The sequence below is a fragment of the Orycteropus afer genome, unplaced genomic scaffold (genome assembly GCF_000298275.1).
Source record: "Orycteropus afer afer isolate SDZICR_OR568_19922 unplaced genomic scaffold, OryAfe1.0 scaffold00417, whole genome shotgun sequence".
Lineage (NCBI taxonomy): Eukaryota > Metazoa > Chordata > Mammalia > Tubulidentata > Orycteropodidae > Orycteropus > Orycteropus afer.
In genome coordinates this window covers 2,696,097-2,713,383 of record NW_006922004.1, presented here as the reverse complement: position 1 = coordinate 2,713,383, position 17,287 = coordinate 2,696,097, and the positions used below count along the sequence as shown (strand labels likewise).

At 37.0% G+C, this 17,287-nt stretch overlaps 1 protein-coding gene across 1 annotated transcript in view; it reads right to left on the bottom strand.

Moving 5' to 3' along the window:
- LOC103208151 (DNA excision repair protein ERCC-5) overlaps positions 1 to 17,287 on the bottom strand; it is a 114,429-nt gene that overhangs the window by 48,015 nt on the left and 49,127 nt on the right. Inside the window, exons 6-7 of the mRNA XM_042782697.1 lie at positions 12,281 to 12,413; positions 9,627 to 9,713 (exon numbers count right to left, since the gene is read on the bottom strand). Coding sequence (XP_042638631.1) covers positions 9,627 to 9,713; positions 12,281 to 12,413 — 220 coding nt within the window. The remainder of the gene's footprint in view (positions 1 to 9,626; positions 9,714 to 12,280; positions 12,414 to 17,287) is intronic.

Genomic DNA, 17,287 nt, shown 5'->3' with positions numbered 1-17,287 from the left:
GAAGGAATCGCCATACTGCTTTCCACAATGGTTGTACCATTTTACAGTCCCACCAGCAGTGTATGAGAGTCCCAATCTCTCCACAACCTCGCCAGCACTTGTTATTTTCTGTCTTGTTGAACTTTGATACTAGTGCTGGAGCAAGATGGTATCTCATTGTTGTTTTGAGTAAATTTTTAAAAGATTTAAAAGTTAACATATCTTTATTAACAAATATCATGATTGTGTAGAAAATCCAATGGAATTATAAAATAATTACTATGACTAATATATGACTTTGGTAAAGATGTAAGATTCAAGGTCTACAAAGAAAAAGATATTTTTGTGCAATACCAACAATTTTTTTTCAAATCCATTTACAATAGCATCAAAAAATATAGAATACTGAGGAAAACTTTTAGCAAAAAATATACAAGACTCTATGAAAAATGTAAAACATTGCTAACAGAAATTAAAGACCCAAATAAATGGAAATATATAGCATAATTAATTGTTTTAAGACTCAGTATTGTTAAGATGTCAATACCCGTCAAGTTAACCTATGAATTCTATGGATTACATTCTAATCAAAATCCCAATAGGCTGTTTAACAGAAATTGACAAGTTAATTCTAAAATTTACATGGAAAAGCAAAAGTCCTAGAACAGCCAAAACAATTTTTAAAAAGAAGCAATAAAATTCACAGAACTCATACCACCTAATTTCAGGTTGTTGTTGTTGTTATTAGGTGCCATCATCTCCAACTCATCGTGACCCTATGTATACAAGAACGAAACACTACCCGGTCCTGCGCCAGCTCTATGATCCTTGCTATACTTGAACCCATCACTGCTGCCACCATGTCAATCCATCTCCTTGAGGGTCTTCTCCTCTTCTGTCGACCCTCCACCTTACCAAGCATGCATCCCTCTCCAGGGAATGGTCTCTTCTGACAACATAACCAAGATATATGAGATGAAGACTGGCCATTCTCACTTCCAAGACGCATTCCAGCTGCACTTCCTCCAGGACAAATTTGTTAATTCTTTTAGCAGTCCACAGTACTTTCAGCATTCTTCACCAACACCACAGCTCAAAAGCATCAACTCATCTTCAGTCTTCCTTATTCACTGTCCAGATCTCACATGCATATGAAACTCACTGCCATGGAGTCGGATCTGACACACAGTGACTCCTCCTTGGGTTTCCGAGGCAGTATCACTACAGAAGTAGATTGCCCAACCTTCCAAGGAGTGGCTGAGGCGACTGAAAATACCATAGCTTCTGTCAGGCTCACCTTAGTCCTCAAAGAGACATCTTTGCTCTTCAGAACTTGAAAGAGGTCCTCTGCAGCCGATTTGCCCACTGCTATACGTCATCTGATGTGCTGACTGCTGCTTCCACTGGTGTCAACCGTAGAACCAAGCAATGTGAAATCTTTGACAACCTCAATATTCTCTCCATTTATTGTGATTCTGTTATAGGTCCAGTTGTGAGGATTTCTGTTTTCTTTATATTGAGATATAATCCATACTGCAGGAGCTGTGGTAGCGTAGTACCTGAGGCACCTGACTGCTAATCAGAAGGCTGGTGGTTCAAACCCACCAGGCACTCCTTGGAAGGAAGGCTGGGAAATCTACTTCCACAGTGATACTGCCTCACAAACCCAAGGATACTGCCTCACAAAACCAAGGGCTACGTGTCAGGCCAACTCGTCGGCACATAACAACAACAATTCATACTGCAGACTGTATTCTTCAGTCTTCATCAGTAAGTGCTTCAAGTCATCCTCATTTTCAGCAAAGTTGTGTCATCAGCTTACCACAGGTGGTTAGTGATTCTTCCTCCAATTCTGATGCCACATTCTTCTTCATATTGTTTGCTTCTGAGATTATTTGTTCAGCATACAGATTGAGTAAGTATGGTAAAAGGATACAACCCTGATGCACTCCCTTCTTGATTTTAAACCGTGCAGTGACCCCTTGTTCTGTTTAAAGGACAGCCTCCCGGTCTATGGACATGTTCCTCATGAGTACAATTAAGTGCTCTAGAATTCCTATTCTTCTCAATGTTATCCACAATTTGTTATGATCCACACAATCAAATGCTTTTGCATAGTCAATAAAACACAAGTAAACATCTTTCTGGTATTCTTTGCTTTGAGCCAAGATCCATCTGTCATCAGTAATGATATCCCTCGTTCCATGTCCTCTTCTGAATCCAGCTTGCATTTCTGGAAGTTCTCTGTCAATATACTGCTGCAACTGTTTTTTAATTATCTTCAGTAAGAGTTTACTTGCATGCGATATTAATGATACTGTTCGATAATTTCCACATCCTGTGGGATCATCTTTCTTTGGAAGGGGTACAAAAAGGATCTCTTCCAGTCAGTTGGCCAGGAAGCTGTCTTCCAAATCTCTTCACATAGCCAAGTGAGTGCCTCCAGCAAGGCATCCATTTGTTGAAACATTTCAATGAGTATTCCATCAATTCCTGAAGTCTTGTTCTTCATGAATTCCTTCAGTGCAGCTTCCACTTCTTTCTTCAATACCATTGGTTCTTGAACATATGCCACCTCCTGAAATGGATGAAGATCAACCAGTTCTTTTTGGTACAGTGACTCTGTATTCCTTCCATCTTTTTTTGATGCTTCCTGCATCATTCAATATTTTGCCCATAGAATCTTTCAGTATCACAACTCGAGGCTTAATTTTTTTCCTCAGTTCTTTCAGTTTGAGAAATGCCAAGCATGTTCTTCCCTTTTGGTTTTCGAACTCCAGGTCTTTGCACATTTCATTATAGTAATTGGCTTTGTCTACTCAAGCTGCTCTTTGAAATCTTCTGTTCAGTTCTTTTATCTTTCTTCCATTTCCTTTAGCTACTCTCTGTTCAAGGGCAAGTTTTGTAGTCTCTTCTGACATCCATTTTGGTCTTTTCTTTCTTTCTCACATTTTTTATGACCTCTTCCTTTCTTCATGGATGATGCTCTTGATGTCATCCTACAATTCTTCTGGTTTTCGGTCATTGGTGTTCAATGCATCAAATCTATTGTATAGATGGTCTCTAAATTCATGAGGGATATATTCAAGGTCATATTTTGGCTCTCAAGGACTTGTTTTAATTGTCTTCAACTTTTCGTATGAGCAATTGATGGCCTGTTCCACAATCAGCTCCTTGCCTTGTTTTAGCTGAAGATATTGAGCTCTTCCATCGCCTCTTGCCACAGATGTAGTCAATCTGATTCCTGCATACTCCATCTGGTGATGTCCACGTGTATAGCCGCCATTTGTGTTGTTGAAAAAAGGTATTTGCAATGAATATGTCGTTGGTCTTGCAAAATTCTATCATGCGATCTCCAGCATTATTTGTCACCAAGGCCAAATTTTCCAACTACCAGTGATTCTTCTTTGTTTCCAACTTTTGCATTCTAATCACAAGTGATAATTACATCTTGATTGCACGTTTGGTCAAGTTGATAAAAATCTTCAATTACCTCATCTTTGGATTTGGTGGTTGGTGCATAATTTTGAATAGTAGTAGTATTAACGGGTCTTCCTTGCAGCATTGCTGAGAGCATTGTACTTCAGGACAGATCTTGAAACATCCTTTGTGATGATGAATGCTACATCATTCCTCTTCAAATTGTCATTCCTGGCATAGTAGATCATATGGCTGTATGATTCAAAATGGCCAAAACCAGTCCATTTCAGCTCACTAATGCCTAGGATATCAATCTTTATGCGTTCCATTTCATTTTTGACAACTTCCAATTTTCCTAGATTCATACTTCATACATTTCATGTTCCAATTATTAATGGATGTTTGCAACTGTTTCTCCTCAATTTGAGTCATGGCACATCAGCACGTGGAGGTCCTGAAAGATTTAATTTATCCCCCCTTTAAGGTTAGTTCTACTCTGATGAGGCAGCTCTTTCCCAGTCCTATTTTGAGTGCCTTCCGACCCAAGGGGGTCGCGTCTTCCTGCACTGTGTTCGACAATGTTTCCAAGCTATTCATAAAGTTGCCCAGAAATGTATCAGGCAGTGTTTCTCCACTTTTCATAAGGTTTTCCCTGGCCAGTTTTTGAGAAGTGGATGGCCTCTTCCTTCTTACTAGTCTGTCTGAGTCTGTAAGCTGTGTTGAAACCTGTGTACCATGTGTAACCCTGCTGGCAGTTTAAACACCAGTCGCACAGTCCCAAGCCTCACAGCAATGTGCAAGCCCCACAGGATGACAAACAGACAAGTTTGTCTCCCTTAGCTGTTGGAAACCTCTCCATCCTCCCCTTACCTGGATCCTGCAGCTTTGTGCTCCCAGCACTCCCTCCCTTTCCTGGCTCTTGGGGCTAGGGCCCACCTGCCTCCTGCCCCTTACCTGGATCCTGCTGCTTTTGTGGTCCCTGGTGCTCCTTCCCTTTCCTGGCTCTAGGGGTTGTGGCCTTCTTGCCTCCTGCCCCTTACCTGGATCCTGCTACTTTTATGGTCCTCAGTGTTCCCTCCTTTTCCTGGTTCTGGGTGCTGGGGCCCACCTGCCTCCCCTAATTTCAGGACTTAGTATAAAATATAGCAATTGAGACTGTGGTATTGGTAAAAGACAGATGAAAAGACCAGTGGAACAGAAGAGAATTCAGAAATAGAACTTACAGATACGCAAAGACACCAAAGAAATTAAATGGAGAAAAGAAAATCTTGTAAATAAATGATGATGTAATAACCAGAAAAATTGGGGAAAAAGTGGAAGTTGACATCTACACTTCATATCATGAATGTAAATTAAATGAAATGTATCATAAATCTCAACATAAAAGCTAAAACAAAGTTTCTAAAACTGAAGATCATCTTTATGATATTGGGGTAGACAAAAATTTTTTAAAAGGGCACAAAAAGGCACTAAATGTAAAAGAACAAAATAAGTAAGATGGACTTAATAAAAATTAAGAACTTCTCTCCATCAAAAGACATCATTAAAATGAAAAGCAAGTCACAGACTGGCAGAAAATACTGACAAGACATATATCCATCAAATACTAACAAAAAGACAACCCAACTGAAAATAAAATATGCACAACACTTGAAGAAACACTTCATAAAAGAAGATGTAGAAATGACTAATAAGTACGTGAAAAACACAGGGACATATAGGAGTTCTATAATGAAAATTATAAAACACTGATGAAAGAGATTATAAGAAAACTTAAATAAACAGGAAGATATTCACAGATTTGAGGATTAAACATTGTTAAGATGTTGGTTTGGTCCTCTCAGTGCTGTTCTAACAGAAAAAACCACAAACAGGTGGTTTGAAATAAACCGAGATTAATTCTCTCACAGTTTTGGAGGTTAGAAGTCTGAGTTCAAAATGCCAAGTTCTAGGGGCTGCATGAAAGCCGCTCGACCTTGCGCTTCGGCTCTGCCTCTTGCTCCTGGCCCACTGTAACTAGAGGTGTGTCTCTTCACTCGGGCAGCTGTTGGCTGCTGAGGCTAACAAGCCCCTGGTCGACAAGTAAATTAGTATAGCCCCAAGATTACCAAACAACACGACAGGCCACTAATTTATCCAGAAACTGTCCAAAGACTGACAGGCAATCACGGCAGGCTGCTGAATGATGACTTGGCTACATGCAGGATTCAAGCATGTCAAAAGCTACCAAGACCTGTCTTAATGCTTCGTAGATACTGGAAGCAGATCGCATCCCTAACTCAGCTACTGAACTACTCACAGTAGATTCCACCATGGAGTTGATTACCAGTCTCATCATGGGAAATACTACATCTAGCTTCCCAGCCACTCAAAACTAGGCCCAGCCAAGTTGACACACATCTTAACTACCATAGATGCCAATACTACCCAAAACAATCTATAGATTCAATTCAATCCGATCAAAATTCCAACAGCTTTCTTTACAGAAATAGAAAAAATAATCCTCCACTTTATATGAAATGGCAAGAGGCCCTGAATAGCTAAAACAAAGTTGAAAGAGAAGAACAATATAGGAGGAGTTATACTTCTTAATTTTAAAGCATACTATACAACTACAATAATGAAAATAATGTTATACCAGCCTGGTACTGGTATAACAATAAGCATATAGACCAATGGAATAGAATTGCGAGTCCAGAAATAAACATATACATCTTCGGTCAACTGATATTTGACAAAAGGTGCTAAATCCATTCACTGAGTTAAGAGTCTCTTCGATAAATGGTTCTGGGAAAACTGGATTTCCACATGCAGAAAAATGAAACAGGACACCATACACAAAACACATTTAAAATGGATTAAGGACCTAAATGTGCAAAGTAAAAGAATAAAATTCTTAGAAGATAAGTAGGAGAAATGCTGTCAGGCATTATTATTTAATATAAGAAAAACACAAACTGCAAAAGATGAAATAAATAAATGGGACTTCATAAAAATTAAAAACTTTTGTTCACCAAAAGCCTTTACCAGAAAAGTGAAAAAGACAAGCTAACAGTTGGGAGAATATTTTCCAAAACCATATATTGACAACTAAACAACAAAAAACAAATAAGCCAATCATAAAATGAGTAAAGGACCTGAATAGACATTTCACTAAAGAGGACATTTAAATGGCTACCATACATATGAAAAGATGTTTAGTGTCATTAGCCATCAAAGAGATGCAAATCAAAACTACAATCAGATATCATTTTGAATCAAAACCACAATGAGATCATTTCACTCCTACTAAAATAGCTAGGGGCTCTGGTAGCATAGTGCCTAAGGCACTTGACTACTAACCAGAAGGTTGGCGGTTCAAACCCACCAGCCACTCCTCAGAAGGAAGGTTGGGCAATCCTACTTCCGTAGTGATACTGTCTCAGAAACCCAAGGAGGGGTCGCTATGAGTCGGGGTCGCTATGAGTCGGGGTCGCTATGAGTCGGGGTCGCTATGAGTCAGGGTTGACTCGACAGCAAATAACTACAACAACATAGCTAAGATAAAACAACAAAAACAACAACAAGATAATAACAAAATTTTGTAAGGATGTGAGGAAATTGTAACCCTTATCCATTACTGGTGTAAACTGAAAATGATACAGCTTTTGTGGAAAACATTGTGACAATACCTCAAAAAAAACTGAAAACAGAATTACCGTATGACCCAAAAGTTCCACAAGGTATATACCCGAAAGACGTGAAAGCAGCAGAGACTCAAAAACAGAGCAAATGGTGGGAACAACCTAAATGCTCATCAACAGATGAACAGATAAAATGTGGTATATATATACAATGGAAAACACTCAGCCAGTAGGAGAAATGAAGTCTTGATACATGCTACAGAATGGATGGAACCTGAAGACATTATCCTGAGTGAAATAAGCCAATCACAAGAGGACAAATACTATATGATTTTACTTATATAAAAATACAAGAAAAGGTAACTGTATAGAGACCAAAGTTTATTAGTGGTTACCAGGAGTGGGAGAAAGGGGAAAAAGAGGGTTTAATAGTAACGGAAAAATCACATTAAGGATAACTGCATAGCTGATTATTTTAATTGTCAATACATCGTACAACTATAAAAAGTTATATTGGCAAAAGTTGTGTGACAGACATATTTATAACAATGACCAAGGAAAAAGAAAGAGTAGCTGCTGAGGCCACTTACATATAATCAAACAGCTCATGGGATTAGGTTCCTTGGTTTGGAGATTTAGGATCATCGTTTCATGGAACATCCAGGTTAATTGGCCTACTACCATGTTTAGTGCTTCTGTTCTACCTCCTAGTTCGTTGAGTAGTGTCGGGGGTCTTAAAAGCTTGCAAGTGGCCATCTAAGGCACAAAATTGCTTCATCTAAAGCAACAGAGGAAGAAGGAGTCAAGAACAGGAAGAGGATAAGGCAAATGTGGATAACTGCCTCTGTGAACAACTGCCTCCTTTACCACGAGACCAGAAGAAATGGATGGCGTCCGGCTACCGTTACTAAACATTTTGATCCAATATTCCATAGAGGGATCCAGATCAAAAGGGAGAAAACACAGAATAGAATTTCATATTCTCATAGACTCTAGAATTCCTGAAGTAATGGAGGATGGGTAAACTCTAAAAACTACTGCCCTGGCATAATCTTTAAACCTTAAACCACAAATATCCCCTGAAGTGTTCTTAAAAACAAACAACAGTTTAGCTTAATTAGTAAACAATGTCCGCCCTGCATATTATGCTCTTTGAAGATCTATCTGTATGGGATCAAACTGACAATAGTAAGTCAAAAGATTAGACAGGAACTTTAGGAAGGAATGAGTTTATATCAATGAGGGAAGAATAATTCAGAAACAGAGGATGAGAATGGTTGTACAAATCGAAGAATGTAATCAATGTCACTTAACTGTATATGTAGAAACTTGGATAGGTATATGTTTGGCTGTATATATTTTCAACAACAACAACAACAAAATTGTAACAAAAAACAATGAGATTCAATTCCATATCCCCTAGAAGGGGTAACCTCAGTAAGAATGACAACGTCAAACACTGGTGAAAATCTGAATAAGACCCGCAACTCTTATACATCACTGGTGGGAGTATAAAAGGGTACAATCACTTTGGAGAACTTTTTGGCAGGTTCTTAAATACATATATATCCTATAAATCAGCAATTCCACTCCTAGGTACCCAAGAGAAATAAAACATGTCCTCTAAAAGACCTATACAATAAAATGTGTTGTATACATTTACATACAATGGAAAATTATTCATCTGTATAAAGGAACGAAATTCTAAGACATGCTTTAATACAGATAAACCCTGAAAATATGCTAAATGAAATAATCCAGTCACAAAGTACTGCTTATTATATAATTCCACTTATGTAAAATGTCCAGAATAGAAAAATTCATAAACATAAGAAGTAGATTAGTGGTTGCCAGAGCTTGGGAGGATGGAGACTGACTGCAAACAGGTACGGGGTTTCTTTTGAGAGTGATAGAAATGTTCTGGAATTAGATAGTGGTGATTGTTGCATGATTCTGTGATAAAATAAAAACCACTGAATTGTACATTTTAAAACTGAGTTTTATGGTACGTGAATTGTATCTCAATAAAGTTACTATTTTAGTGAAAGACTTGTACATGAATGTTTCTAACAGCTTTATTCACAATAACCCAAAACTGAAAACAATCTAAACATCTATCAAGAGGAGAATGTCTAAACAAACTGTGGTATATTCATACAATAGGATACTACTCAGAATAAGAAAAGAGAAAAGTGATACACATAAAAAAATGAGTAAATCTCAAAAGGGTCATTTAAATGAAAGAGGCAAGACACAAAAAGGTAGTGTACGATTCTATGAAATTCAAAAACAGGTAAAGCAGGGTGGACAGGCTGAACTATTAGGTATGTCTATGAAGCAGGGAGTGTACCCCCCCCAAAAAAAAACAGGTAAAGCAAATCTAAGGTGATAGAGATCAGAACAAAAATTGCTCATGAGAATTGACAGAAATGGATAATAAGGGAACTTTCCATAGTAATGACAATGTTCCATATCTTCATTGGGGTGGTAATTATACAAGTGCATATCTTTATCAAAACTCACCTAATTATATAATTAAGATTTGTGCATGTGACTATATGTAACTCTTACCTCAATTAAAGAAGAAAACAGAAGTTTACATACTTTTTACAATGAATAGCAGGATGTTTTCTACTTGATTCTCCAATTAAGATCCAGTATTCTACTTCTTGTGATGAGAGGGGACCCCTGCTAAATATAAAATATATTCACAGTACACTTAATAAAGGTAATTTGCTCCCTTGAGAATACTGCTTCAACTATATTTTAATAAAGGGAGCTCTGGTGTTGTAGTGCTTAAGGCATCTGACTGCTAACCAGAAGGCTGGCAGTTCAAACCCACAAGACACTCCCCAGAAGGAAAGTTGGGCAATCTACTTCCGTAGTGATACTGCCTCAGAAACCCAAGGAGGTGTTGCTATGAGTTGGATTCAACTCCACAGCCGTGCATTGCACTGCATATTTTAATAAGAGATACACTAAAGTTTATTCAAAGATGGCATTTATTAAAGCTAGATTAGATATTAGAGTTAAGGCTTAGGCAAATTTCTGAAGGCCATTAAAGAGAAAGCATAAATTAAATTTAGGTCTTAATTATCTTTACAAAATATAAGGCTAAAAATTGTAGTCCATATCTCAGACCCTAGGAGGGAAAAGAAAAAAACCACTCCTAGCATGCCATCAGCATTCTTCACCTACTCCCCTCCTTTCAATGTACACTCAAAAAATTTCAAAAGGCATCCTAAAAATAAAACCGTAAAGCAGTGATTTAGAAGTGCTGGTGTTGCAGTGAAGTGCTCACATATCAACAGAAAGGTTGGCAATTTGAACCCACCAGCTGCTGGGAGAAAGATGTGGCAGTCTGCTTCTGTAAAGATTCTCACCAACCCATGACATCAAGCTGATTCTGATTCATAGTGATACTTTAGGACAGAGTAGAACTGCCATAGGATTTCCAATGCTACAAATCTTTATATAGAAGTAGACTGCCTCATCTTTCTGTGGACTGGCTGGTGGGTTCAAATCACTGACTTATGGTTAGCAGCCAAATGCTTTACTGCTGAACCACCAGGGCTGCTTCCATAAAGATTACAGGCTTGGAAACCCTATGGGCAGTTTTACTCTGTCCTACCAGCATCGCTATAAGTTGAAATCTACTCAAGGCAGTGGACTTTTTTAAAAAAAAAAAAAAAAAAACAGTAATTCACCTGTGGAACTTTAACAAATATTGATGCCCAGATTCCATCCCTAGAAATTCTAATTCAAGCAGGTCTTAGATAAAGCCCAAGAATTTATATATTTTTAAAAGTATCTTAGGTGATTCTGAGGTACAGAAGAGGTGAGCAATTCTTCTCTAAAAAATACAAACTATCTAGGAGTAAAATCCCGTTTTACATTTGACAGTATCTTAAATAAGGTAAAGTTGCAGGATAAAACTATAAAAGAAATATACCTGATTTACAAAAAACTTCACCTCTAGAGAAATGAGTAATGCATTCCAGTATCTGGAGAAACCAAAATGTTTTCCTCTTTATTCACAAATATATAATGTTCAGCTTCCTAGCTCTCCCAGGTCACTCCTGCCTGTCTCAGGATCTCACTCACCCAGTACAGTGACTCAAAGACCACATGGACCTCCAGCTTCAAAGAATCTGTCCTATCCTCAAATGGCCAAACTATGCTTTCTCAACCTGACTGCAGGTTAATTACTGAAAGTGCACTACTGCAATGGATCCACATATGAACAGACCAGAACCTCAGCTGGGTGAGGATAACTATGGCTACTAGTATTTGTACTTTATATCTTCATAAAAGATACTTGTACTCAAAGTATTCACTGTTTCTATTTTCATCATTCTCAACTAGGACACTTTCCTTTGAACCATCTTGGCATTATCTCAACACATCATGAAGAAAATTTGCTAAGGAGGGAAAAAACTATTAACTGTAACCACTCTCTTTTATTTGAAAGACTTTGGTAGCGTAGTGCCTAAGGCACTTGACTGCTAAGAAGGCTGGCGGTTCAAACCCACCAGCCACTCCTCAGAAAGAAGGTTGGGCAATCTACTTCCACAGTGATACTGCCTAGGAAACCCCAGGAGGGGTCGTTATGAGTTGAATCTGACTCAACGGCACTTAACAACAACAACAACATCTTTTCAAAAAATACGCCCATATGTAAAAATACATGGTTAATAAAATACAAACTCTGGATCAAGGAAAGAAAAAACAATCACAGGGTTACTATAATTCCTGTGATTAGAAAAATTTGGCTCCAAGCTTCTTTGTAGCCAGGACAAAAAAGGAACCTTGGTAAATTTTGGTTTTCATTATAAGAAAGAAAAATGTTTTTTTAATTTACTCAACTGTGACAATCTTCTTCACACTAGATTCTGTAATATATTCTTCATGTGTATGATACTGGATAAGGACACTGACACATAATAGGTAAAGTCCTTTCCAACTGTTTTATGATAAACATAGAAGTGATTTTTCACATGGCTTTATCTTGTAATACCTCTAAACAACTGTTTTTAAGTAGGTAATACTAAATAAAGCACAACTGGTTAAATGCAATTCTGCAAAATAAAATAAAATAAGCTAAAATGTTTAAAGAATGTAGGATTTCAGTAGTCTAACTTGATGTAAAGAAAGCAAATCATCAAGTCTCCCAATTTTGAGAGACTAAATATTTATTAAAAGCTTCCAATAACACATTTTACTGGTGAAATATCTACATAAAATATTCAAATGCTTACCTGAATGCTTTATTAGCTTTAACAGGGGTTGCTTCAAACCCAATTGGACAAAAATAATGATTTTGGCAATGATAGATATAAGCCAGCGATTCATCTTTCAATCCATGTGTTAACTTTGACAAGGCCCCTGAAGCTACAAAAATAAAAATGAACAAAACTGAGGGACCATGAAGCCACGTCCATGCTTTACACCAAGGATGGTGTAAAGATCCATATAAGATTTAAAGACAGAAAAAACATTAGTTGGAATAAACTGACATTGCTTGTTGCCACTGAGTCAATTCAGACAAACAGCAACCCTACAGGACATAGTAGAACTGCCCATAGGATTTTCAAAGCTGCAAATCTTTACAAAAGCAGACTGCCACACCTGTCCCCCCACAAAGCAGGTGTTGTGTATGAATAGTTAGCTTTTCATTTAGCAGTCGAGTGCTTAACTATTGCGCCACCAGAGCTCCTTCACACTGACATTACTGGGGCAAAAAATGAGAAGCTTTGATAGATACTTCCGTAGTGATACTGCCATGGAAACCCTGGAGGGGTCGCTATGAGTAGGGTCCGACTTGATGGCACATAACAACAACAACATTGATAGATACAAAAAGTATTAAAAAACTGACTTTCAGCTTTACCCTTTGGACTGAAATTTAAATAAACTGAATAGTAAACTAAACAACTGAAATATTTCCTTACTTACCAAGACCTTCAAATAATACATACATTTGTATATGAAATTTTATTGTGTAAAACCTGGTACCTATTACTTGGTTGGACACATCTGTCACTAAAAGTTTTTTTAATAAGTACCCCAATACAAGCATATTTATTTGTTTATAAATCATATACATATACTATTATATGAATGTATCTTTATAATAGATATTTAAAAAGCAAGAATTTTTAAATTAGATTAAAATAAAGATGTTATAATATTTTCTTCTTCCACAGCTTTTATAGTGCACACACTCCAATTTGAAGACCAAAGATATATATGGATACATATAAAGTCCATATAATTAACACGTTCCAAAAATGTAAACCTTTCCCACTAACACATACTTTAATCTTTCTACAAAAGTTACACAGACTAGGAAAAAAAAAAAAAAAAACCAGAGGGGAAAAAAAAAAAGTTACACAGACTAGAGGAGCAGCTTTCATGAACCAAGTGATAAGATTATCTCTACAGAGATATCACTTCCTAAGATATCTCCTTGTATATTTCTCATAACTATATTAGTTGTAAAGTAATTTCAAAACTAGTACCATAAAAAAATTTTTTATCAGCACTCAGTACTCAAAGCCATTAACCGAGGTTTCATTAACTTGCATCTGCTGGAAGAAACTAAATTATTCATTAACAAAAAGCCCATTAAAACTGGGGATTATAATAATAAGTGAAATAGATAAAAGCTCGCAAACCACAGTTTAAATAATTGACATAGCTGAAGACTACTAAGAATAGCAGGCTTAATACATGTAGCATAGAGGCAAGGAGACAAGAGACCCCATAATCCTGCACACATACACCAGGCACACACACAGACACAAGTATGATCCTCATGGAGACATTTCTGACTTAAACTTTCTTCAAGGTTTCGGCTACACCTTTCCCACAGACTTTTACTCCATGACCCACCATCAGAGAATCACTGTACTGCAAAGGGATCTTTTCTACTAAAATCTCCATTTCATACTGACAAAGGACAAGTAAGTCTCACTCCATTTTTCTGTTGAATTCCCATGTTGATTTAAAACCTGACCTCAAAGGGCACCTCTAAATGAAGAAGTATTAAGAAATAAAATTCAAAAGAGAGTCAACATCTCATTTTCCACAATTGAATTTGATTGTTCAAAAATTCCAGGAGCATACAAATATAAATCTATGGATTTTAACTCCTTATAAATCAAGTAATTACAAAAAGATGCTTATATACATAATTGGCTGAGAAAAATTCTTGAAATCTTTTTAGAACTGTGAAAATGCCAAATAAAAATTTTTCTCAAATAATTTAAGCTTTTAATGAAAGAACTTCTCTTACAATGTTTCACTGGAAATGTTTAGGCAGTTCACACTTTCCTCCTTTCTTAAATCAAATGTAATACAACAGCCAGCTTCCTGATTGTGACCATGAATAATAATTATTTAATGTCCTAGAGTATATTCAGGACTTCAAGAGGGAATGAGATAGGTAAGAACGTTGCCCCCACTAAATATCCCCATCATTTATCTGCTGCAAATACTCTTTACCATATCCCAGTTTTCTAGAAGGCTTAGGAAGTTTTTCTTCCACAGAGTAAAGTTTATGGGCTTAACAGAGTTAGCTGCTACTGAAAGATGTTTTGTTCTCCTAACTTCAAGGTATATAATAAAAACCTAAGTGATTTAGATTAGGGATCAGCAAACTTTTTCTTAAAGGGCCAGAGTGTAGACATTTTAGGCTTGTGTGTCCTTGGCATTACTCATACTACTCAACTCTGCCATTAGAGCACAAAAATAGCCCTACACAAAAGTAGCTATAGTCATTAGATAAGCTAATGAGTATGGCTGTGTTCCAATAAAATTTTATTTAACAAACAGGAGGCTGGTCCATGGGCTGTAGTTTGCCAACCTCTAATTTAAATCAATCTCTACAACCTTTTTTTGACATAAAACTTTTCTGCAATGAAAACGTACAAGGCAGGCTAATCCATTATAAAAGGAGCAAAGCAGAGCTGTAGTGGTCAGAAAGGAGGCCGGGAATGAATCTAGGTGTGTTCAACTTCCTCCCTGACCAGCTCCTTTGGCACCTCCACTGAATTCCTAGGGCTCAACTAAGCATAGTTTGAAAAATCATGAATTTCCAATCAATAGAAAACCATAGTCTTGATAAAAAGGCTGGATACCATCTCCTTAGAAAAACAATAAGAGCAGTTCTCAAACTTGACCATGAAGAACTTGTCAGGAAAACAGATTACTAGTACCCACTCCCAGAATGTCTGATCCAGGTCTAGGAAGGAAACCAAGAATGTGCATTTCTAACAGTTATAAAACGTTCCTGTGCTGGTCCAGTGACCACCCTTTGAGAGCTACTAGTCTAGAGTTAGGATAAAAATTTAATTTTACTCAATAAGTGATTTTTAAGCACTTACTAACTAATATAAGAAACCCTAGTGGTGTAGTGGTTAACGCATTTAACTACTAACAAAAAGGTTGGGAGCCCAAACCCACCAGCCACTCTACAAGAGAAAGAGGAGACAATTTACTTCCACAAAAATTTAAAGCCTTGCAAACTCTATGGGGGCAGTTCTACTCCGTCCAATAGGGTCTCTATGAGTTAGAATCAACTCGATGGCACTGGGTTTGGTTTTCTGGTTTATTAACTATATAAATTACTATAAAACAAAAGACAATGCACAGTACCTCAAGCTGCTCTAGTAAGGAACTTTAATGTAAGGCAGAATAAGACAGTTCCAAAAAAAAGGGTACAAAATTCAAAGGAGAACACCACATCTGGTGTGAGGAATCAAGAAAGGATAGCATTCAAGAGGGAATTTAAAGAAATAGTAGGATTTCAACAATCCAGACAGGAAAAAGTACAAGCAGAAAACAAAACCACTGGAAGGGAAGGGATATAATCAGGGAACAGCAAAGTGACTAGTTCAAGAACACAGAGGGGTATGACAATCAGTATAGAGAAGCCTACCGTAAGGCACCCCCAGAATTTCAGGACAAGGTCAGAAAAAGGTCACCCTCTGAAATAAAAGACAGTAAATACAATATTTAATACAGTAAGGTAGTTATGCAAGAAGTAATTTTGTATATGTTTATTCAATCTAGAAGAGTGTATACCTTATCCAAAAAATCTGAAACTTAAGTGACAAGGCAACCACTACCAGATGTAAAGCTATATAATTTGTATGGTGTAGAGGAAAGAGAATAACAAAAAATTTATTAGCTAATATGCAAATTGTATAACATCTTAAAGTTGGAAGGGACAGGTGTACAAAACTTTTTTTAAATTCCAGAAGAGTGGTTCCTAAATTGACTCTCCCCAGGGTAATTTAATATTTTATTTATTAATTAAATAAATTAATTAATTTATAGATAAACATTAATAAATAAATTGTCTCACTTTTGTAATTTGACTAAATTTGTATATCTTGTTTGTATATCCAGAGTTTCCTTGATATCAGATTTTCTATCATATTAAAATTTCTCTGGGGTTCCATGCTTCCCGACTTCCTTTAATTTTACTGACCCTTCTCTTCAAAGGAGCTCTGGTGGCTCATAAGGCATTTGACTGCTAACCACAAAGTTGTCAGTTCAAACCCACCAGCTGTTCTGCAGAACAAAGATGGGTCAATCTACTTCCGCAAAGATTTACCACCTTGGAAACCCAATGGGGGTCGCTATGAGGTGGAATTGACTTAATGACAGTGGGTTTGGTTTGGTTTCAGTTCTCAAAGATCCTTCCACTCCATCTAGAGGCCCTTGATACTAATACAACAAAAGTCATAAACGGCTCTGATGAAAGCCTCTTATGATCAGAAGGCAGTGAGGTGAGCAAGTAAAAATAATAATGCGTGTTGGGCTATCTAAGGATGTAGTCTCCCAGGATCCTACCAATAATACAATCTCAGGACACAAACCTAAAGTTTATACCACAGCAGTTTCCATTGTAATGGCTGGCTAATTGCCTTCAATGATTCTCTACCTCTAGATATACACTTTGGTCTGAAAAATCCACATTCCATTAGAATTAATAAAAAATAAGTCCCTAGAAATCAGTTGAGAAATGATCCAGAAAAGTTCCTAATTATTTGCTCAACACTATAATGTAGAAGACAATGTTCAAGGTGCTGCTAACATACAAACTTCAACAAAAACTCACCATCTATTGAGAAATTTGAAAAACTGCCAAAAGATTCCAGGAGATGGCAGTAGGATACCAGACATGTGATGAAAAGTAGTGACAGGACTAATTAATCCACACAATGATGTGGATGATTATGTATTTGTTGTTGTTG